Here is a 23485-nt window from a genome sequence, read left to right as displayed (position 1 = left end):
ACTGGTTGGTGACAACAAGCTACAAGAGACCTGGCATAAAAGATCAAGCTGCTAGCACAACTGAGAGTACAGGGCAAACTGTGCTCATTTCCCCCACCCGCTGATTATGCCCAGGGACCTGCATGTTGAGACTGCAGTTTTTCCCTGACCAACTTGGAACATAAAGAGGTCAAAGTCCTTTGCCAACTGCCACAGTGCAAAGCAGAGCCGTTTCTCTTTCACGAGTGCCAAGCGGCCAAACATACCTGGCACGTCCAGAATTCCTGCATGCCAGAGACGACACACACTCCATCTCTGGAAACTAAGATTTGGTGGCTTTGAGAAAGTCTGTGTGCTGTGTTTAGGAAGACAGATTTGCTATCGTTCGGTTTGTCCCATGAAACTGGTTTTTCTTCCTCAGATGCACAAATGAGCAGTAGGGGATGGCTGGGGCGGGGGGAGGGGGGTACGGGTCCTCAATAAACCAGGCCATCTTCCATCGCGCCCGCACCTGCCACACTGTAACGTGAATCCCTGGTTTTTCTATTCTTACCTCCCCTCCCCTGCCCCCAAGCTTCAGTTACATTATGAATAATGCAGGCTGAATTACAGACCCGCAGCTGACAGGCCAGCTCACCCTTGCTTTCTACTCCAAAGGTGTTGCTTGGACCGTCTACCACACTCCTCACAACGTGTTGGTATATTCCACAAGCCACTTCCTAGGAATCTCTTCTGCTTGGGTCATCTTCATGTACTAAAGAAGTTTCTCAAATCACATAATGTCTGTAGCAGTTTTTAAAATACCAAAGAACTCTGGAAGTAGGGCGGGCTTAACTTCGGAGCTCTTGGGTTCAAGCAGGTACACCTATGCTTATAAATGGTGAGTGCAGAGGCGAGAAAGACATGCTTTTCAGAGTGCAAGATAAGTTCTTTAGGCACCTCAGTATTAGGTGGTATTTTCTGGTTAGTAAGGTCTTCCCTGAAAAGGCCAGCCGAAATAGTAACTCAGTCTCTAGAGGGTAGCCAGGAAAACTAATACTATGAGCTTGTCATGATGTGTCTAGGAGAGCTGGGGTTCTACATATGGTTTTAAGTCACCGGAGATCTGTGTAACTTTGTGAGGAAGAACAGGATAGGTAAAAAGAAGGCTTGCCAAAGCCTATTAGGACAGTTCATCAGAGCATGCGTCTAGGAAGTACTCAGCTAAAAAGAAAACAGTATTTTGTAAAAGGCATATACAAGATACGATTGGTTTTGGAGGCAAGAAAAGTAGGAGGAAAGACGAGTTGGCTAAATAAGGAGATGGAGTCCCAAAGAACCTGTTCGAAAGAATAAACTACCAATTTGTTGATAGGAAGTACTTCAATGTGATTCTGAGGGTAGTGTGTAGATTTGATAACTTTGGATCCTGTTGCTTGGTTGGTGTGTGGGTGGAACCATCTTAGCTGGCAAGGACAGGCCCGTGGTATATTTCCCAATATGTGGTTTGATATGTTTTGGAAGTAGTTTTAGCTGTAGTCAGACAGGTACCACTAGCTACTGTAAGAGAGAAGTGAAAAGGGGTTACAAGTACTTAAAAGATAGCAACATACAGGTTATTACTGTCCAACCAAGATCAATACTGATCAAGACTGGTACTGATCAAAGGCTCAACTGGGCTAGAAAGCAGATTTGATTAGGAACTTGGATGAGGAAAAATGACCACACATTAAGGCCCTCAGCTGATACACAACTTTTGAAAATGGGGAATCAGTGTTAACAGTGACTTACAAGCCAAGTTAGGACATGAATCAATTGAACATTAGAATGATGGCCAGTGTAACAGGAAAACATGAACCTGAGTAGGGGAAAAACTCTGGAGCAGACTAAAATTTTAGATTTGTGATTTAAACTTAAACTGATAGTCCTGGATCAGTAATTAGAAAGGGTTAAAATGAAAATCAACTCTGAATATAATAATGCAAATGATATACATAAGCCAAAGCAATCCTGAGAAAGAAAAACAGAGCTGGAGGAATCAGGCTCCCTGACGTCAGACTATACTATGGAGCTACAGTGATAAAGACAGTATGGTACTGGCACAAAAACAGAAATACAGATCAATGGAACAGCATAGAAAGCCCAGAGGTAAATCCACACACATATGGTCACCTTATCTTTGATAAAGGAGGCAAGAATATACAATGGAGAAAGGACAGCCTCTTCAATAAGTGGTGCTGGGAAAACTGGACAGCTATATGTAAAAGAATGAAATTAGAACACTCCCTAACACCATACACAAAAATAAACTCAAAATGGATTAAAGACCTAAATGTAAGGCCAGACACTATAAAACTCTTACAGGAAAACATTGGCAGAACACTGTACGACATACATCACAACAAGATCCTTTTTGACCCACCTCCTAGAGAAATGGAAATAAAAACAAAAATAAACAAATGGGACCTAATGCAACTTAAAAGCTTTTGCACAGCAAAGGAAACCATAAACAAGGCGAAAAAACAACCCTCAGAATGGGAGAAAATATTTGCAAATGAAGCAACTGACAAAGGATTAATCTCCAAAATATACAAGCAGCTCATGTAGCTCAATATCAAAAAAACAATGCAATCCAAAAATGGGCGGAAGACCTAAACAGACATTTCTCCAAAGAAGACATACAGATGGCCAACAAACACATGAAAGGATGCTCAACACCACTAATCATTAGAGAAATGCATATCAAAACCACAATGAGGGGGCTTCCCTGGTGGCGCAGTGGTTGAGAGTCCGCCTGCCGATGCAGGGGACACGGGTTCGTGCCCTGTTCCAGGAAGATCCCACATGCCACGGAGCGGCTGGGCCCGTGAGCCATGGCCGCTGAGCCTGCGCGTCCGGAGCCTGTGCTCCGCAACAGGAGAGGCGACAACAGTGAGAAGCCCGCGTACCGCAAAAACAAAAACAAAAACAAAAACACCACAATGAGGTATCACCTCAGAGCAGTCAGAATGGCCATCGTCAAAAAATCTACAAACAATAAATGCTGGAGAGGGTGTGGAGAAAAGGGAACCCTCTTGCACTGTTGGTGGGAATGTAAATTGATATAGCCACCATGGAGAACAGTATGGAGGTTCCTTAAAAAACTAAAAATAGAACTACCATACAACCCAGCAATCCCACTACTGGGCATATACCCTGAGAAAACCATAACTCAAAAAGCGTCATGTACCACAATGTTCACTGCAGCACTATTTACAACAGCCAGGACGTGGAAGCAACCTAAGTGTCCATCGACAGATAAATGGATAAAGAAGATGTGGCACATATATACAGTGGAATCATTAGCTATAAAAATAAACGAAATTGAGTTATTTGTAGTGAGGTGATTGGACCTAGAGACTGTCATACAGAGTGAAGTAAGAAAGAGAAAAACAAATACCCTGTGCCAACACATATATATGGAATCTAAAAAAAATTGTTCTGATGAACTTAGGGGGAGGACAGGAATAAAGACGCAGACATAGAGAATGGACTTGACACAGGGAGGGGGAAGGGTAAGCTGGGACGAAGTGAGAAAGTAGCACTGACATATATAGACCACCAAATGTAAAACAGATAGCTAGTGGGAAGCAGCCGCATAGCACAGGGAGATCAGCTCGGTGCTTTGTGACCACCTAGAGGGGTGGGAGGGAGATGCAAGAGGGAGGGGATATGGGGATATATGTATACGTATAGCTGATTCACTTTGTTATACAGCAGAAACTAACACAACATTGTAAAGCAATTATACTCCAATAAAGATGGTTAAAAAAAAAAAAAAGAAACGTAATACACAAGTGTTCACAATTAATGTGGCTTAAGCAGTGAGGATGTGCTAAGGTATTTTCCACTGTTAGAGACCAGATAAGCCTGTGTTCCTACTTCAACAACCTCCAACCCCCATCATTTTTTTTTTTTTTTTTTTTTTAGAAACTGTTCATTCTCCATCAATCCAACTCCCATCTTCAATTTCCTCTCAAAATTCTTTAAGAGCCAATACAATGGAGTTGGTGGAAAAGAGATTCGTTCACCCAAACCCTCCTGGTGGCAAAGTGACTACTGGCAGAGGAAAAGAAATATAGAGTGAGCCGTTCTTAACAACACTGTTTTGGGGCCCAAATAGAATGGTCTTTATAAAAAGATTTCACTTAGAAATGCCATTATATTAAGCAAAATCTCCCTTACAGGGAACTTCTATACATTTTGTATAAAATATACATAGTATCATGATCTATAAATGTACTAGCTATGGATAAGTAGTTATCTCTATATCTGACTGATCCATGTAACACTAACCTGGGTTTTAGGTTGTGTTGGTGTGAAAAGAATTAGTTTCAAATCCTGACTCAAGACCTTGGGAAAGTTGCCCAAGCTAAGTCTCCGTTTCCTCATTGGTAAGATGGGAATATCTCCTAACTTCCAGATTGTTTTGGGGAGTCAAAGAATACCGTATGTTAAACACCCATCCAAACTGTCCAGCACTCAGGAAATGTTTATGTCCTGTCTCCAAATCCAGTGTCCTAACCTCTCTATCTATAGTAACATGAGTAGCCAAAAGCATGTTATGTTGTGAGAACACTGTGGGTCACCGTAAAAATATATTGAACATCCCAAAACAAGCATTTTTGAACAGAAGTAGTCATACAAAAGACACGGACTCTTCTCTTAATGAAACTTAAACCTCACTGACCAGAGAGATCCCAGAAATACTGGATGGAACACTTAATGATTCCCACATGAGGACGTGGGGCAGGCAGAAAGAAACACTGGAGTGCACTTCTCCATTCTGGTCTGTCCAGAAGGCGAAAGCCTAGGCAAATCTTGGAGAGATAAAGAGAGGGGACAGATACCGAGGCCACCCTACGCGTGGTGTCCTTGTGCCTGAATGTGGAGAGAGCAAAGGCGGGTACATCAAGGGCTGCTAATAACCTTGAATTCTGGAGACTAGGCACAGAGAGCTAAGCCTTGGGACTTTTTACAGTAAGTTCCTTGCGAGCGGTGCCTGGACTTTGCCCTCCCATACGTGTCCCTTAAACACCTACAACAGCGCCTTCCTTGCAGAATTAATCACTGCACCGATGCGCTGCTGGAAACACAATGGAAGAGTAGATGCTCTCCGAACAACTGGAAGGGCCAGGGACCGAGGGGAAGGTATGGCACTAAGGGTGGATCACCCAGGTGGAGCGGTAAGTCCTGGGGCGTTCACTTTCGTGATGGTGGACTCGTGTCGCGGGCTGTCAAAGAGCGCAAGTGAGGAAAAGGGGCCTGGGGCGACCTTGGCTGCTGCGCGGGCTGGAGAGGGTAACGGCACAGGGGCTGTGGGCTGCAGTGGGGGACGGCGCCCCGGAAGCAGTTACCTGTAGTAGCTCAGGAGCCCGTTGCTCAGCACGAACCACCGCCGCTGGTAGCCTTTGATATAATTGGTCCATTTGAAGAGCCAGCCCTCGCGAGCCGAGCCCGAACCCCCAGCGCCCGAGCCCCCCGCCGGCGGCGCAGGAGCCGAGCCCGCCGCCGCCACTCCCCCGGCCCCGGGGCCCGGGCCGCTCGCAGCCACCGCGGCCACCGTGCCCGGGGCGATCCCAGAGCTCGGCCCCGAGTCTCCGCGGCCACCGGCGCCGCCTCCTCCCACCATGGGGGGACCGGCGCCGCCGCCGCCGCCGCCCGGGGCCGCAATGGCTGCCGGGCCCGGGCCCACTACTCCTCTCAGCTCCGTCGCCGCCATGAGCCGCCGCCGCCCGGAGATACAGGACCGGAACCGCCTACGAGAGCCGCCGCCGCCGCCCGGAGGGCCCCACTCGGCTAGCGCATCAGCCGCCGCCGCGCAGCGTCCCCGCCCAGCCAGGCCGGCCGCGGGGAGGAGGGCTCTGCCGCCGGGAAGGAGGAAGTCGATTGGTGACGCTGAGTGTCACTTGCGGAAGACCCCTCGGACATTGGCATTTCTCTTGGGCCTGTCATTCCACCAGCGCCCAGTGAGAGCCCGTGGTGGGACGCTTCCGCCAGGCACGCCGTTGATTGGTGCAGGTGAAGGCCAATCAGACTCATGAAAAGCTCATTGGTGCTTTCCCGAAGTCTCCAGCGCTCAGGGAGGACTCGAGAATGCAGACTACCCAGCCAGTGTGATTGTCGATTGGCTAGTACTTCTGCCACTCATTTTAGTTTATGCCTCCGTCACCGCCACGTAACCCCCTCCCATCACTTTTCTCCTCGCCCCTCTTCCGCCCTTACGGATTGGTGGTTCGTATCAGCTGCTCAACCTTTTCTACCATTTGCAGAAAGAGTTGAGGAGAAAGGGGAGGAGTGTAGTCTCCACAGCCTCACTTTCATTTTTTATTGGTTGGAAAGGATGCCACTCACAGTCGGCGGAGAGACGGAGCGGTGATTGGAGATGATTGGTTCCGGGAATTGTCTGTGAAAGCAGGAGCATATCAATGATAACCAATGAAAGAAACAGATTGAGAAAGGGGCAGGTCAGGGCAGCCAATAAAACCAGGGAAGGGCACTTGCGGGGCGTGCTCGCCTGCTTCCACCTTTGTGGAAGTTTGCGAGAGGCGAAAGCGAGTCAGCTTCTTTAAAACGTTTTTTGATGTATGGGCAGTGTTGGGAATCCCTCTCTCTGAGTTAAGATTTCCATAGTTTCTTGTTGAGAACAGTGTTTCTCAGTACTCAGCCCCTGCCTATGTCTCTCCCTTCTAGGGCCCCCTTCTAGCAGCTGGCTCCAAGCTGGAGGCCTGAATTCCTGGGGAGCCCAGAAATGTCTTCCCCAGTTTCCTCCTGAATCCACCATCCTAATTCCTTTGCCTGGTTTGCTCATCGTCGCACCACACCCCTTATCTCTTGATTGTAGACTGTTATAAGCTTCTCCTAATTCTGTTCCACGAGTTTCTGACCCAGCTGTGAGGAGAAAATAGACTGAAGACCTGACTTTACGTGTACTTCCGAACGGCGTCTCTAACAGTCCTAAAGGCCCTTGTTGGTTTTAGCATCATAAGCGCACATGTATATGCTTAACTTTGCACAGAGAATAGTTATTTTTAGATAAATTGACTTTGTTTACACATTTATGAAAGTCATAAATTCAGTAACTCATTTAACGTTTAGACGTTGTGAACTGTTGTTACAAACGGAGCTTTGGGGGGAACCTGGTATCTGTTACATTTTGCTAGTTTTGCTGGACAAGAGAAATAGCTGTTAGGCGTTGTAAAACAAATTGCTTTTTCTTGGCAATGTGCTTCACGGTATCAGGAAAATAAAATATTTCTTAAAAGATCCTTTTTCTGGGCTTCCCTGGTGGTGCAGTGGTTGAGAGTCCGCCTGCCGATGCAGGGGACACGGGTTCGTGCCCCGGTGTGGGAAGATCCCACATGCCGCGGAGTGCCTGGGCCCGTAAGCCATGGCCACTGAGCCTGCGCGTCCAGAGCCTGTGCTCCGCAACGGGAGAGGCCACAACAGTGAGAAGCCCGTGTACCGCAAAAACAAAACAAAACAAACAACAAAAGGTCTTTTTTCTGAAAACGTTTTTAAAAGAAAAGAAATATCTATTGAATTCTGGAGAGAGAATGCACTTTGAAAATCTGCAGTTAGATGTAGGCTATTTGGGATTAATTGTTGTTGTTTTAACTCAACTAAAGTGAATCCCTTTATGCTTGAGTCCTGCCTTTGCTACTTACTGGCTCTCTGGCTTTGGAAAAGTCATTTAAGCACTCCAAGCCTCAGTATTCGTTTCTGTTAAATAGGGATAAAGCCTTATAGCGATTCTGTTGTGATTAAATGCATACGAACGTGTTTGATAAACTAAACAGCTACAAAAACGTAAGGTGTTACAGGGGCTGGAGGAACCAGATAAACAACACCCCCAAGGAGACAATCAAGTAAATAAAAAATGTGAGACAGTCTATAAGACAACTGGTTTTACAGAAGATAAGATATAAAGATTAAGGAAAAGTGATATCATAACAAAGAGTCACGTGGTGATTGTTGTAACTTTTTTTTAATTTAAAAAAGAAACCCACACAATCAAATGCTTGACTGGATTCTGGTTCTGAAAAAACAAACAAACAAAAAAACCCAAAAAACTGCTTTTCAGACATTTGGGGGATAACTGGGGAAATTTGAAAATGGACTGGTATTAGATGATCTAATACCAGCAAAAAGCAGTTATTACATTTGTTCAATGTATTTGTTCAATGTATGTATGTTCAATGTAGGTATGATGGATATGAGTGAAAGCATCTTTAGAATCTGGAGAAATAGCCTCTTCAATAAGTGGTATTGGGGAAACTGGACAGCTACCTGCAAAATAATCAAACTGGACTACCCTCTCACACCATATTGAAAAATAAATTCAAAACGGATTAAAGACTTAAATGTAAGGCCCGAAGCCATAAAACTTCTAGAAGGAAACATCGGCAGTATGCTCTTTGACATAAGTCTTAGAAATATTTTATGGGATATGTCTCCTCAGGTAAGAGAAACAAAGAAAAAATAAACAAATGGGACCTAATCAAACTTAAAAGCTTTTGCACAACGAAGGAAATTATCAACAAAATGAAAAGGCAGCCTACTGAATGGGAGAAGGTATTTGCAAACAATATATTTGATAAGAGGTTAATATCTAAAACATACAAAGAACTCATACAACTCAACATCAAAAAGCCAAACAACCCAATTAAAAAATGGGCAGAGGATCTGAAAAGACAGTTTTCCAAAAAAGACATACAGATGGCTAACAGCCACGTGGAAAGATGCTCAGAATCACTAAGCATGAGAGAAATGCAAATCAAAACCACAATGTTATGTCACCTCACACCTGTCAGAATGGCTGTTATCAAAAAAAAACCAACAAATAGCGAGTGTTGACGAGGATGTGGAGAAAAGGGAACCTTTGTGCAGTGTTAGTGGGAATGTAAATTGGTGTAGCCACTATGGAAAAGAGTACAGAGGTTTCTCAAAGAATTAAAAATAGAACTGCCATATGATCCAGCAATCCCACTTCTGGGTATTTATCTGAAGAAAATGAAAACACTAATTCAAAAAGATGTCTGCACCCCCGTGTTCACTGCAGCATTGTTTACAATAGCTAAGACATGGAAACAGCCTGTCTACTGATGGATGAATGGCTAAAGAAAATATGGTATACACACACAATGGAATACTACTCAGCCTTAAAAAAAAGGATGAAAATTTGAATTTGCAACAAAATGGATGGACCTGGAGGGTATTGTGCTTAATGAAATAAGTCAGACAGAGAAAGGCAGGAAAGAAAGTATGTTATCACTTATACGTGGAATCTAAAAAACAAAAAAGAACAAACATAACTAAACAGAAGCAGAGTCATAGATATAGAAAACAAACAGGCAGTTGCCAGAGGGGAGGGGGCTGGGGGAAGGAGAGAAATAGATGAGGGACGTTAAGAGGTACAAGCTTCCAGTTGCAAAATCAATTAGTCATGGGTATGAAATGTACAGTGTGGGTAATAAATAATTATATAATATCTTTGTATGGTGACAAATGGTAACTAGACTTACTGTGAACATTTTGAAATATATAGAAATATCGAATCACTATCTTGTGTAACAGGAACTAACATGGTGTTGTCGGTCAGTTACACTTCAAAAACAAATGGGGCTTCCCTGGTGGCGCAGTGGTTGAGAGTCCGCCTGCTGATGCAGGGAACACTGGTTCGTGCCCCGGTCCGGGAGGATCCCACATGCCTCGGAGCGGCTGGTCCCGTGAGCCATGGCCGCTGAGCCTGCGCGTCCGGAGCCTGTGCTCCGCAACGGGAGAGGCCGCGGCAGTGAGAGGCCCGCGTACCGCAAAAAACACACAGAAAAACAAATGAATAAACAAATTTGTAGAAAAAGAGATCAGATTTGAGGTCACCAGAGGCAGGGGTGGGGGAGGAGCACTTGGGTGAAGGCAGCCAACAGTTACAAACGTTCAGCTATAAGATAGATAAGTACTAGAAACTGTAATGCACAACATAATCGATATAATTAATACTGTATTATACATGAAAGTTAAGAGAGTAATTCCTAAGTTCTCATCACAGGAAAGAAAACATTTTTGTTCTATTTCTTTCCTTTTGTATCTATATGAGATGACAGATGGGTTTTAAACTTACGGTGGTCATCATTTCATGATGTACGTAAGTCGAATCATTATGCTGTACACCTTAAACTTACACAGTGCTGTGTGTCAATTATATCTCAATAAAACTGGAAGAAAATAAATAAAGACAAAAAAATTTTTGAACAAATGTTAGGAGTCTGTTGATTTCTTTTGAAATGTTCAGAAAATGAAAGAAGGAAGGAAGGAAGGGAGGGAGGGAGGAAGGAGGAAAGACGGGAAGAAAGAGAAAAGTAACACAAACTTTGAAATGCTCACACACATATATCTATATATCTACATCTGCGTAACTGTATATCTATATACAAAGCAAACAGGCAAAATGTTAGTTGTTGAATGTTGGTGATAAGCATGCAGGTATTTATTGTACTAGTGTCTCTACTTTTACTGTATACCTGAAAACATTTTTAAAAGGCTTTCAAAGGGTGAGTTGAGTTAATGTTGTTGCCCCACTGCTGCCTCCAGAGTACAGTCCAGACTTCTTAGCCTGGCAAGTGAGCCCTTTGACAATCTGGTGTCACTTCTCTCCCAGCTTCTCTGACTCTTTTGTCTTGATATACTCCACACTCCAATTAAGTTGATCCCTATGTCTTATCCACATTTGCCTTCCACTTTCCCTCCTTTCAGGCCCAACATAGTACTCTCCCTCCGCAGAGTCTGCTCTGAATTCCCTGCCTAGAATAATGCCCCTTCCTCGGGACTCATAGAATTTCCTGTGATGTTCATTGTCTCGCTCTACAGTTATTTATGTTCCTGCCGTATCACCCCTACTCGAGGGTGAGTTCCTCCAGTGTTTCATCTTTGGTTCCCGCATGACAGCACACAGCCTAGCATATTCATTCATTTCACAAATATGAATTGAGCAACTCCAGGCTTTTGCCAAGTGTTGGGGGCAGAGTAGTGAACGTACTGATAGGCTCTATTTTCTCATGGAACGTAAAGGATCTTGGGGACAGGCAGGTATTAAACTAGAAGCATACAAACGAATATATACAGTATTTGCATAGAGAAAATATGTACAGTAATGATATACCTGAGGTAACATGGAGAACAACCAAGGTGCTATGAAAGAGAATGACGGTGTAACCTGTTTCAAACAGGGATTAAACTCACTTTAAGCAACCGGGGAGGAGTTAGAAAAGGAAAGGATGGAGATAGTCTTTCTTGTGTGAAGACCTGACGGGGAAAAGAGAGGCAGTACCTGAGGTAGAGGGATTAGAGGTGGAGAGTGTAGATGTGAAAGGCCTACAAGTCCTCCTGAGGAGTGTGGGTTTTGTTACAGGTACAACAGGAAGCAACTGAAGGGATTAGGAGAGTGAGCCCGTTTTTTTTTGGACCCACCACGTGGCATGTGAGACCTTAGTTCCCCGACCGGGGATCCAACCTGCACCCGCTGCAGTGGAAGCGTGGAGTCTTAACCACTGGACAGCCAGGGAAGTCCGTGAATTTGGGTTTTTAAGATTCTACATATAAGTAAGGGGCTTCCCTGGTGGCGCAGTGGTTGAGAATCCGCCTGCCAATGCAGGGGGCACGGGTTTGAGCCCTGGTCCGGGAAGATCCCACATGCCGCGGAGCAACTAACCCCGTGCGCCACAACTACTGCGGCTGTGTGCCACAACTACTGAAGCCCACGTGCCTAGAGCCCGTGCTCCGCAACAAGAGAAGCCACTGCAGTAAGCCTGCGCACCGCAACCTTGCCGCAACTAGAGGAAGCCCCCGCACAGCAACAAAGACACAACGCAGCCAAAAAAAAAAACAAGATTCTACATATAAGTAAGATCATACAGTATTTGTCTTTCTCTATCTGACTTATTTCACTTAGTCCATCCATGTTGTTACAAATGGCAGGATTTCCTTCTTCCTCATGGCTGAATAATATTCATATGTATATATAACATTTTCTTCATCCATTCATCCATTGACACACAATTAGGTTGTTTCCATGTCTTGGCCATTGTGAATAACGTTGCAGTGAGGGGTGCAGATCCCTTCGATGTACTGATTTCCTTTCCTTGGGGTACATATCCAGAAGTGGGATTGCTGGATCACATGATAGTTCAATTTTTAATTTTTTAGGAACCTCTATACTGTTTTCTATAGTGGCTGCACCAATTTACATTCCCACCAACAGCTATGCACCCCTTTCTTTACAGGTCCACTTGTGCTTTTTTTTTTTTTAATATCATTTGGAATTCTACCCTATGGTCTCGTGTTTTATTTTATTTTACTTATTTATTTTAATATTTATTTATTCATTTACTTGGTTGCGCAAGGTCTTCGTTGCAGCTCGCAGGCTCCTTAGTTGTGGCTCACAGGCTCCTTAGTTGTGGCATGCAAACTCTTAGTTGCGGCATGCATGTGGGATCCAGTTCCCTGACCAGGGATCAAACCCGGGCCCCCTGCATTGGGAGGACAGAGTCTTATCCACTGCACCACCAGGGAAATCCCCCCACTTGTGCTTTTTACCTGCTTTTTCACTACTCTGTTTGCCTCCACTCTATCTTCCCGAATTCTCCTCACACAATAGCAGCCAGACGTTTATTCCTACAAGTCTGTTCTTTACCTGAGTTCCCTGCTCAGTAATCCTCAACAACCCCCGCTGACTTACAGGCTAAAGTCCCAATTACCCACCTGACTGTCTAAGGCCCTTCACTACTGGGTTCAAACTTTCCTTTCCTATCCCATTGTTTTACTCCTCTGTTTAGTCCAGACTGTTTTACCTGACAATCACCAATGCTTTGGACATTTTCATGCTTTTTAAACATAGGCTTTTAAAGAGCAGTTTTAGGTACACAGAAAAATTGAGCCAAAAGTACAGAGAATTCTAATATCCCCCATCCCCGCACACGCACAGCCTCCCCTACCATCAATACCCAGAGTAGTACATTTGTTATAATTGATTATCACCCAAAGTCTATAGTTTACGTTGGGGTTCACTCTTGGTGTTGTACATTCTGTGAGTTTTACAAATGTATAATGACATGCATCCACTATTGCAGTATCATGCAGAATCGTTTCCCTGCCCTAAAAATCCTCTGTGCTCCTCCTACGCATCTCTCCCTCCTTCTCCCTGAACCCCTGGCGACCAGTTATCTTTTTACTGTCTCCATGGTTCAAATCCTGCTTGTCCTAAGTGAATGCAATCTTGGACTGTTGGGAATTCCCTGGCTGTCCAGTGGTTAGGGCTCCGAGCTCTCACTGCCGAAGGCCTGGGTTCGATCCCTGGTTGGGGAACTAAAATCCCACAAGTCGTGCCATATGGCCAAAAAAAAAAAAAAAATTTTGGACTGTTTACTTGACCTCTCCTAGTTTCCTTATGACCATATTAATAGCATCTATTTCTCAAGGTTTTGGGGAAGGATTAAATAAAAACGCATGATGTGCCTGGTCTATAGTAAATGATCAATAAACGCTAACTGAAATTATTAATTATTTAAGATTATATTTGCAGCACAACATAACTCATCCAGGTGGGACCCACAGGTCTTCCTTGGGGGTATGACAAGCCTAGAAATACTGGAACTTTATATGAGGTACAAATGGATTAATAAAGTGAGGGAATAGCTTTTACTGAGTGTTAAGCACTTTTACAAATGTAATTTCATCTATTCTTTGTCACAATCCCAGTTGTTTTTGCCATCCCTTTTACAGATGGGGAAATTGAGACTCAAACAAGTAAAATAATTTATAAAAGCAAAGCCAGCATTCAAACACAGATATGAAGAGGCCTTCAGCCTTGGCAGCCTTCATATTGCTGGTGGCTTGGAATCTTTTTTTTCCTTAATAACAGAAACTATTCAAATAGTTAAGTCATGTGTCATCCACACAATGAACTGATGTTTAGTTAAAATTGATAACAGAAAATAGAATTAGTTTCTTTTATTTTTAAAAAGTTATCACTAGCCCTGCCCCTGTTCTTGTTCCTCCCAGGAACTTGTACCAACATTTTAACCACCCTCTTCAGGCTACACAAACCCTCCTGTTTCACATCAGATAATCATGCACTTCAGAGAAAATGGAGGCTGTGGGTGGAGAATTCCCTCAAATTAGTAATATTTTTTTTAAAAGATTATTCAAATAACTTTTCCCCAATAGCACTTAATGAGCTCTAATATCGAATGACTAAAAAAAAATCCTTTGGGTTTCCCTGGTGGCGCAGTGGTTGAGAGTCCGCCTGCCAATGCAGGGGACACGGGTTCGTGCCCCGGTCCGGGAAGATCCCACATGCCGCGGAATGGCTGGGCCCGTGAGCCATGGCCGCTGAGCCTGCGCGTCCGGAGCCTGTGCTCCGCAACGGGAGAGGCCACAACAGTGAGAGGCCCGCGTACCGCAAAAAAAACAAAAACAAACAAACAAAAAATCCTTTGTAATAATTAGGATTAGGTTTATTCGCAAGTAACAGAGGTCCAATTTATGTTGGTTTAAACACGTAAGAGTTTATTCTCACATCGAAAAGAAAGCAGAGGTAGGCAGCTCAGGGTTGGTATGGTAGCTCACTGAAGTCTTCAGAGACACAGCCTCCGTCTTTCTCCTCCACTGTGCATTGTTACTATTGTTGAGATTATCTTTTGCCCCAAGATGGCTGCTGGAGCTCCAGTCATTACAGCTCCATTCTAGGCAGGAAGAAGAGGGAAGGAACGAGGACAAAAGGGAATTTCCTTTCTTTTAAGGAACAGTTTTGGAAGTCCCATACAACATGTCTGCTTCTCTGTTAGATGGAGAAATGTTGGAAAATGATTGTCAATGTAATCCAGTTTTTCTTTTTCTGCCACTCACTCACTACAATATTGGACAAATCATGTCCATGCTCTCTCTCCCTTTTCTTCCTTCCTTTAAATACAAACCAAAATATACTCATTATAAAAGAGATAAAGGGTTCAGAAATGTAAATATAGAAAATCAGAATTCCCCATTATCACAACTTCCAGAAATGACCATTGTTAACAGTTTGATACATACTATCCTATGGATTTTTAAAAATTAAAAAAAAATTAATGTTGAAATATTTGACACCTAAACTTATTAGTTTTCCAGGACTGTCATAACAGAGTACCAAAGATGGGGTAGCTTAAACAATGGAAATTCATTTTCTCACAATTCTGGAGGCTAGAAGTCTGAGATCAAAGTGTTGGCAGGGTTGGTTTCTTCTGAGGTGCTGACTTATTTATTTTTAATTTTTTTTTGGCTGTGTGGCATTCAGAATCCTAGTTCACCTACAGGGGGTCAAAGCTGTGCCCCTTGCAGTGGAAGTGCAGAGTCTTAACCACTGGGCCACCAGGGAAGTCTTGAGGTGTTGACTTTTAGATGGCTGTCTTCTCCCTGTATCTTCATATGGTCTCCTGTCTGTGCCTGTGTCCTCACCACTACTTCTTGTAAGGACACCAGTCATATTGGATTGGAACTCACCCTAATGACTTCAGATTTTTGGCCATGCCATGCAGGATCTTACTTCCCCGACCAGGGATTGAACCCGCACCCTTGGCAGTGAAAGCTCAGAGTCCTAACCACTGGACTGCCAGGGAATTCCCCTAGTGACCTCATTTTAACTTAATACATATTCAGATGTGCTGTCTCTAAACATGGTCACATGCTGAGGTACTGAGGGTTAGGACTTCAACTTGAGTTTTTTTTTTTTTTTAATTTTTATTGGAGTATAGTCAATTTACAACATTGTGTTAGTTTCTGCTGTACAGCAAAGTGAATCAGTTTTACATATACCTATATCTGCTCTTTTTTAGATTCTTTTCCCATATAGGCCATTACAGAGTATTGAGTAGAGTTCCCTGTGCTATACAGTAGGTCCTTATTAGTTATCTATTTTATATATAGTAGTATGATTATGTCAATCCCAATCTCCCAATTTATCCCTCCCCCCTTCCCCCCTGGTAACCATAAGTTTGTTTTCTACATCTGTGACTCTATTTGTGTCTCATAAATAAGTTCATCTGTATCATTTTTTTAGATTCCACATATAAGGGATATCATATGATATTTGTCTTCCTCTGACTTACTTCACTTAGTATGATGATCTCTAGGTCCATCCATGTTGCTGCAAATGGCATTTCAACTTGAGTTATGAGGGACAAAATTCAGCCCATAACATTCACAGAACACATGATATATAAAAGTGACGAAGCACAAAAATAAAATGAATCCCTGTCATCCCACAACTCAACGTAAGAAATATAAATGACCTATTTCCCACATCTTTATACCAATCCCATTCTCTTAACGACAGCCCCCCACACACCCCAAGGTAACATCCGTCCTAAATCTACTTAAAAAAAATTAGTCCCTCGGTCACTTTGCCTTTTAAAGGCTCGCTCTCCTCATCTGTAGAGCAGGAACAGTGTTGCGAGGTCTTCTCATAAGTGGCCCCTTCTTTTGCCGATTTCCTTTTCCATACAACAAAGTGATTTTTATTTTTTATTTATTTAAAATTTATTTTATTTTTCGCCGTGCAGCGCGACTTGCGGGATCTTAGCTCCTCGACCAGGGATTGAACCCCGAGTCCTAATCACTGGACAGCCAGGGAATTTCCAGCAAAGTGATTTTTAAAAAATTGAAGTACAGTTGATTTACAATGTTGTGTTAGTTTCAGGTGAAGAGCAAAGCGATTCAGTTATACATCTATCTATCTATCTAATCGTTCTCAGGTTATTTCCCTTATAATTACAAGATACTGAATACAGTTCCCTGTGCCATACTGTAGGTCCTTGTTTATCTATTTTATACAGTAGTGTGTATCTGTTAATCCCAAACTCCTAATTTATACCCCCCAGCTAGCAAAGTGACTTTTAAAAGCATAAATCAGATGTTTTGTACTTTTTCCTTAAGAACTCTGCAAAGGCTTCCCGTTGCAATGTGAATAAATCCCTTCAAGGTAGCGTGGTCACTCTACCAGCTCCCTTCACTCTAGCGACATTAACCCGCCGTGGTCCCATGAACTCCTCACCCATTCTCATCTCAGGGAGAGGCCATCTCCTGCATTTTACTTGGGATGCTCTTCTGAGACCTTCGCATGGCCGTCCTCTTCTCATTATTCATGTACCTGCTTAAATATCATATGCCCATCAAGGCCTTTCCTGGCCTCTCTGTCTAAAGTACAAATCCCATCACTCTTCATTCCTTTACCCTCGTTTGTTCTCTTCTTAGCACTTATCACCAACTATCCTCCCAGGGCAGAGCCTTTGTTTTTGTCACCACCGTACCTGGAGTAACGCTGGACATTCACAAACATTTGTCTGATTTACCTTATCAAATTGTTCCTGACCTAGGGGTTGTTGTGATAAAATGAGTGACAGTGTAGTGTGGAATGGGCCTTGCACACACAGATTAACTTATTACATTAAGGTCTGTCCTCTGAATAACCCCTTTAAGCTGTTTCTTCACAGCCCAACTATTTTATGAACAAGACATTTGTTGGGTGTCTGCTAGGTGTTGCCCTTGTGCTGGGAATTGGGGCACAGCTGTGAACAAGACAATTGCTGCATTTGTGGAGTTCACATATTAACGCAGTGAACTAATGAGTGAGCCAACCACCTGTGACCGAATATATCTAATATAAAAAATGCATTTCAAAACATTGGGATGAAGTGGTGTGGAAGGAAATCTCTTCTTAAATCTCCTGTTCAAGATGCTTAAACCAAAAGGATCATACAGATGCCTGACAGCTGCCTTTCTGTAGTTCAGGTCCTTATATATTGCAATTGACTCCAATAGTTAAAACCTGAATTACCCTTTTTGGACATTACTGAGAGGGAATTATTTAATCTGTCTCCTGAAAATGAAGGCATTAAAACCCAATCAAAAGGGTTTGCAGATGTGTCCTTAAATGCTTGTAGCTTCTCAGGTGGCTCTTACATGAAACTTGAGTCCAGGAACAGGAGCCTTCTTGTAGCCAGGACGCTAGATGTGGACCTTGAAACTTTACGGGTTAAATCCTAGTGTTAGCCCTTACCAGCTGGATGGTCTTGCTGATCTCGTTTTGGTACTGTACAATTGCAGTTGCCCATTCTATTTCAAAATGTTATAGAGAAGATCTGAACTAGTAAATGAATGTTAGTGTTCTTTTTACACTATAAAAAAACCCTACAGAAATGTAAGGCGATATTGTGGGTTTACCTTTGTTCACTGTTGGATGAACAATAATGACTGGCAAAAAATATTTGGAGATTGAATCTATTAATAGGGGAGCAGTTGAATAAATTATGGCACGCAGTGGAACACCATACAACCATTAAAACAAACATGATACCTCTCTATATACTAACACAGAAAGATATCCACAATGTACTGATAAAAAAGTAAAAATATCTACCATTCTATCTATGTATGCAATTGCATAGAAAAATCACTTAGGGGACGATATGCCAAACTGTTAGCCATGGTTTTTCCGGGGTGGTGGTGGTGGTGGAATTCTTTTTAGATTGGTAAAATCTAAGCAACTTAGGAGAGATTCTATTCGCAACTGGCAAAGTGCACACATCACTGATTACCTAGCCCCCTTCTAGATGTTTCCCAGCTCTCAGGTCTGATTTAGGTTAATACTGCCTTGGAGAATGAACTCGCCTAAATTGGGGAGCTTAGAGAGTCACGCTGAATAATAAATGACAAGCTCCTTGGAACAGCCTTACGTGCAACATTCACAAAATAAAAGGCAAAGTAGAGGCTGTTAGGAGACCTGCAATCTATTCACAACTGTGCCTCTCTTCAAGAAGGTAAATGGTGATTGTAAGATACGGATTCCTCAGATTAAAGACTTGTTGCCTAAAAACCCATATATAAATTTCTTAAGGATCACAGTATCAACATACTTAAATATAGCTGGGTGAAGGAAAGTATAAGACGCCTTCCAATCTCCCACTTGGACTTTTCACACAATGGACATTATTGCTCTCCAAATGTAGATGGTGGAGGGCATCCAGCGACCTCTATCAAATTCAGAAGATCGTCTTGGCCTTCCTGACGACTGACAGGGCAGGTCTGGTGAAAGCTAGCTGACTGGAACTTAGACCAAAATGGACTTGAGCAGATCTTTCTGGAGATGGAGCTGGGATCCATGCATCTTGATTTAGCAGTCAGGAAAAAATGCAATTTCGTGTACATATGGAAGCTTACTGGGAGATACGGCTTGGACTTATCAAAGTGGTTCTTCGACCCCCTCAACTGGTACATCATTTTATTTTTTCACCATGCTGAATGGCATGTGGGATCTTAGTTCCCCAATCAGGGATCGAACCCGTGTCCCCTGCAGTGGAAGCACAGAGTCTTAACCACTGGACAGCCAGGTAAGTCCCTAGTATATCATTTTAAATGTTCAATAGTGGAATACCTGACCACATCTCACAGGATAATTGCCTTGCTTTCACATATTTTTCAGCACATTCATCTGCTACAAAGTCAAATGCACTGGCTCTGAAACCAAGCACAACTAGGTCAGACATTTTTGTCCCACTAGAACTTATTTTCTCACCAGAAAGTAGAGGGTTTACTAATTTTAGCTGTTTTTAGAGAATAACCCCCTTTTGGTTGTAACCGCAATACATGCTCATTGAAGACAATCTGGACAATGGAAAAGCAGGAACAATCAACTACACACAAAATCCTCCACAACCCTTCCCCTTAAAGGCATCCACTGCTCTCTGATCACCCTTGATTGCATTCCTTTCCCATTTTTTCCCCCACACAGATTAAGTCATATACACATATAAAAACTATTTATACTTAACATTATATTAAGTATTTTCCCATGTAACTAAGCTCTTCAAAGACAATATTTCCTCTAAGAATATAAGCAATGCATTTTCTCTATAGAAGACTTGGAAAATACTGAAAGCAAAAGAAAGTTCCACATAATCCCGCCATCTACAGATGGACACCTTCAGGGGTAACTGCAGGGGCATATCCTCCCAATTTTTTTCTCATCATATATACATTTTCTTAAAAAAAGAATTGGATTCAAAGCATATATACTTTCTGCTTTTCCCCCATACTAGATCATAAACACTTTCCATGGTTAAATATTCTAATTGTCCATGACACAGATTATCACTTACTTAGCCATTATTGTGATCTTGGGCATTTAGGCTATTTCAATTTTTCTGTTATGAATAATGCTGTGATAAGTTTGAAATAATTAACATGAATTTACTATAAAGAATGACCAACTTTTTTCCACCTCTTTTGAGGAGATATGAACGAGAGCTAAGGAAATACTAACCATGAGGGCAGCTTAAGGCCAAACTGGGCTACGTGAAGTTTCTTTAAAAAGTCTCATATGCTGGGACTTCCCTGGTGGCACAGTGGTTAAGAATCCACCTGCCAATGCAGGGGACATGGGTTTGATCCCTGGTCCAGGAAGATCCCACATGCCACAGAGCAACTAAGCCTGTGCGCCACAACTACTGAGCCTGCGCTCTAGAGCCCGTGAGCCACAATTCCTGAAGCCTGTGAGCCTAGAGCCCGTGCTCAGCAACAAGAGAAGCCACCGCAACGAAGAGTAGCCCCCGCTCGCTGCAACTAGAGAAAGCCTGCACACACCAACGAAGACCCAACGCAGCCAAAAATTTTTTAAAATGTCTCATATGTCTAGAGATGAAGATGAACTGCAGTCCATCTATTGAAATTTATAATTCTGCTTTGTAGTTAAAAGTTGGAGAGGAGGGACTTCCCTGGTGGCACAGTGGTTAGGTTCTACCTGCCAATGCAGGGGACGCGGGTTCGAGCCCTGGTCCAGGAAGATCCCACGTGCCATGGAGCAACTAAGCCTGTGTGCTGCAATTGCTGAGCCTGTGCTCTAGAGCCAGCGAGCCACAACTACTGAAGCCCGCGTGCCTAGAGCCCATGCTCCACAACAAAGAGAAGCCACCACAATGAGAAGCCCGTGCACTGCAATGAAGAGTAGCCTCTGCTCACCACAATTAGAGAAAAGCCCGCGCACAGCAATGAAGACCCAACGCAGCCAAAAACAAACAAACAAATTTATATAAAAGAAAAAGTTGCGGGCAAATGACAATGGTCGAAAGCAGCCTAGGTTTTTTTTTTAAAAGGCTTTTTGTTTTTTTAATAAATTTATTTATTTATTTTTGGCTGCATTGGGTCTTCGTTGCTGTGCACGGGATTCTCGCTGCAGTGGCTTCCCTTGTTGTGGAACACGGGCTCTAGGGTGCACGGACTTCAGTAGCTGCAGCACGTCGGCTCAGCAGTTGTGGCCCCTGGGCTGTAGAGCACAGGCTCAGTAGTTGTGGTGCATGGGCTTAGTTGCTCCGCAGCATGTGGGATCTTCCCAGGCCAGGGCTCGAACCCATGTTCCCTGCACTGGCAGGCGGACTCTCAACCACTGAGCCACCAGGGAAGTCCTGAAAGCACGCTAGGTTTTTAAAGGAAAGTTATCACGTAAACATAAGATCTTTATGTGTTGTCTCCCTTAAGACAAAATAAAAAAGATAAAAAATTAGGTAATAATATCCTTACCAATCCACAACACCAAGAGGTCTATCTAAATATGCTAGAAACACATTAAAAAGCTCAGAAGTAATAAATAGAAATGGAGGCACATATATTTTTCAAGTATACAATTTATTTTTATTTACAATACCCTATAAAAATGTAAATTTAGAAACTTTAATTTTTATTAATTAAAACCAAACAAAAAAGATAAAGCACAGAAAAGAAGAAATAATAATCAAGTCTTCACTTGATCGGTTGTGAAGGGAAGGTAGGAAAGGCGCCTAGTGGAAAATGATGGCAGAGGGCAAGCTAGGGAATGTCATGGGGAACGGCTGGTGGAACCTAGGGCCACTGAATGGGAAGAAATGGAGGTGGAGAACAAGGAGAGCTGGATATAACTGAGGACCTCACTGTTGTACATTTATGTGCAAAATGTTAAATCTCATTAAATATCATAACCTGTCCCCCCACTACATTCGAAAAGGCTAGAACAGCAAAATGTGCATCAGGACAGTCATGTGAAATTAATTCAGATTTAATTTTCTTGAGGGCTATAATCACCAGGGACCAAAACCCCTTATCCTGTTGACTGCTGAATGGGGGAGGGAAAAGTGACTAGGGTCACAGCAGGCTTGTCCCTGCTCGCATTCAGACCCAGGCCCCTGGCTGCCTGGGAATGGGACCTGGGTGAGATGAAGCAGCGAGGACGGCAGCTCTGCCCACAGTGTGGAGGAAACTGAAGAGCAGCACAGGCCGGACTTAGCTTCCATGGTTAGGTGTGGAGGTTTCTCCCCATGGCACCAAATAAAAACAGAAAAGAGAGAAGTGAAAGCATGGCTTACTGAAGTAGTCTCAGGAAGACAGACTGAGTGTGCAAAAGCTACACTGTGGAAGCGGGCTCTAGGTTACGGTCATCTTGGGCAACCTTCCATGCACTCGAGGGAACAGGCTCAAGTACACTGCAGTTGTAGCAGGAAAAAGGCTTAACCGTGTGCTGTTTTCACTGAGGTGGACAGAACCAAAGGAAATACAAGTGGGGAGGAGATAAAGAACTTCTCAGCCTAGAGCTGGGCAGCAGCCAATTAAGGGTTCTGGTTTTATTAAACGTGCTCCATACCCTATATTTATATGAAAACAAGTAGAACCCACCAAATTCATTACAAGAGGGACGAGAATCAGATTAAAAATACATCAACTGGTTTGTGGTTAAAGAAGGGTTGTGTCACCTAAATATTTCTCAATCTAAAACTCATTCTTTAAGCATCCTTTGGAGACCACATAAGTGTGTGTATAGGGGGGTGTGTGCGCGCATATATATAGACTTCTACTTAATTGGCTCTCCTACAGTCATATTAATATGGGGCAATGAAAACAGACTTCAGTAGGATGAGGGAAGGAATCCTTTGGCAAGCTACAATCTACTCTGAACTGGAGTAGTGGTGGTGGGATAAAGGGAGAGATTATATTTGTGTTTCTAGGGCAAAGAAAATGCAAAATTGAGAAGAATTGGGTAAAAGTAGGACATGCAGAATTGTAACACAGACGGTAAGAAGAAACCAGCAGAAGTATCACCCAGCCACATTTCACAGACCAGTGGGGAAATACCTGGCATTCAGAGCCAACCCCTGTGAACAGGAATCGGTCCCACAAGACGCTCTGGGGAATAAGCTACCTTCCCTCCCTCATTAAAAACAACACTCCATTGGTGGTGGCAGCAGTGCAGGTGGCAGCCAAAAGGAGGTACAGGACACATGTGGAGATCTTTTATCGTATCCCCTGAACTAGCCTACGGTACAAAGAAAGAGAGAAAGGAAACCTGTATAAATGAGTTAAAACAGAAGTCAGTCATTTGTATCAGAGTTACATCCTTGTATGAACTCTCATAACAAAACACCTAAGATACTTGTACCCT

At 43.2% G+C, this 23485-nt stretch overlaps 2 protein-coding genes across 3 annotated transcripts in view; both read right to left on the bottom strand.

The window, feature by feature from the left end:
• The window catches only part of OSBP (oxysterol binding protein), a 41081-nt gene extending 34887 nt beyond the window's left edge, over positions 1 to 6194 (bottom strand). The window contains exon 1 of the mRNA XM_004264162.2: positions 5355 to 6194. Coding sequence (XP_004264210.1) covers positions 5355 to 5719 — 365 coding nt within the window. The 5' untranslated portion in view covers positions 5720 to 6194. The remainder of the gene's footprint in view (positions 1 to 5354) is intronic.
• A 15491-nt stretch (positions 6195 to 21685) lies between these two features.
• Positions 21686 to 23485, bottom strand: part of PATL1 (PAT1 homolog 1, processing body mRNA decay factor) — a 36839-nt gene continuing 35039 nt past the window's right edge. For both annotated transcript variants that reach the window (XM_004264163.4, XM_033413469.2), the window contains one exon: positions 21686 to 23359. In XM_004264163.4, coding sequence (XP_004264211.1) covers positions 23338 to 23359 — 22 coding nt within the window. In that variant the 3' untranslated portion in view covers positions 21686 to 23337. The remainder of the gene's footprint in view (positions 23360 to 23485) is intronic.

The sequence above is a fragment of the Orcinus orca genome, chromosome 8 (genome assembly GCF_937001465.1).
Source record: "Orcinus orca chromosome 8, mOrcOrc1.1, whole genome shotgun sequence".
NCBI lineage: Eukaryota > Metazoa > Chordata > Mammalia > Artiodactyla > Delphinidae > Orcinus > Orcinus orca.
This window is presented reverse-complemented; position numbering and strand designations above follow the sequence as displayed.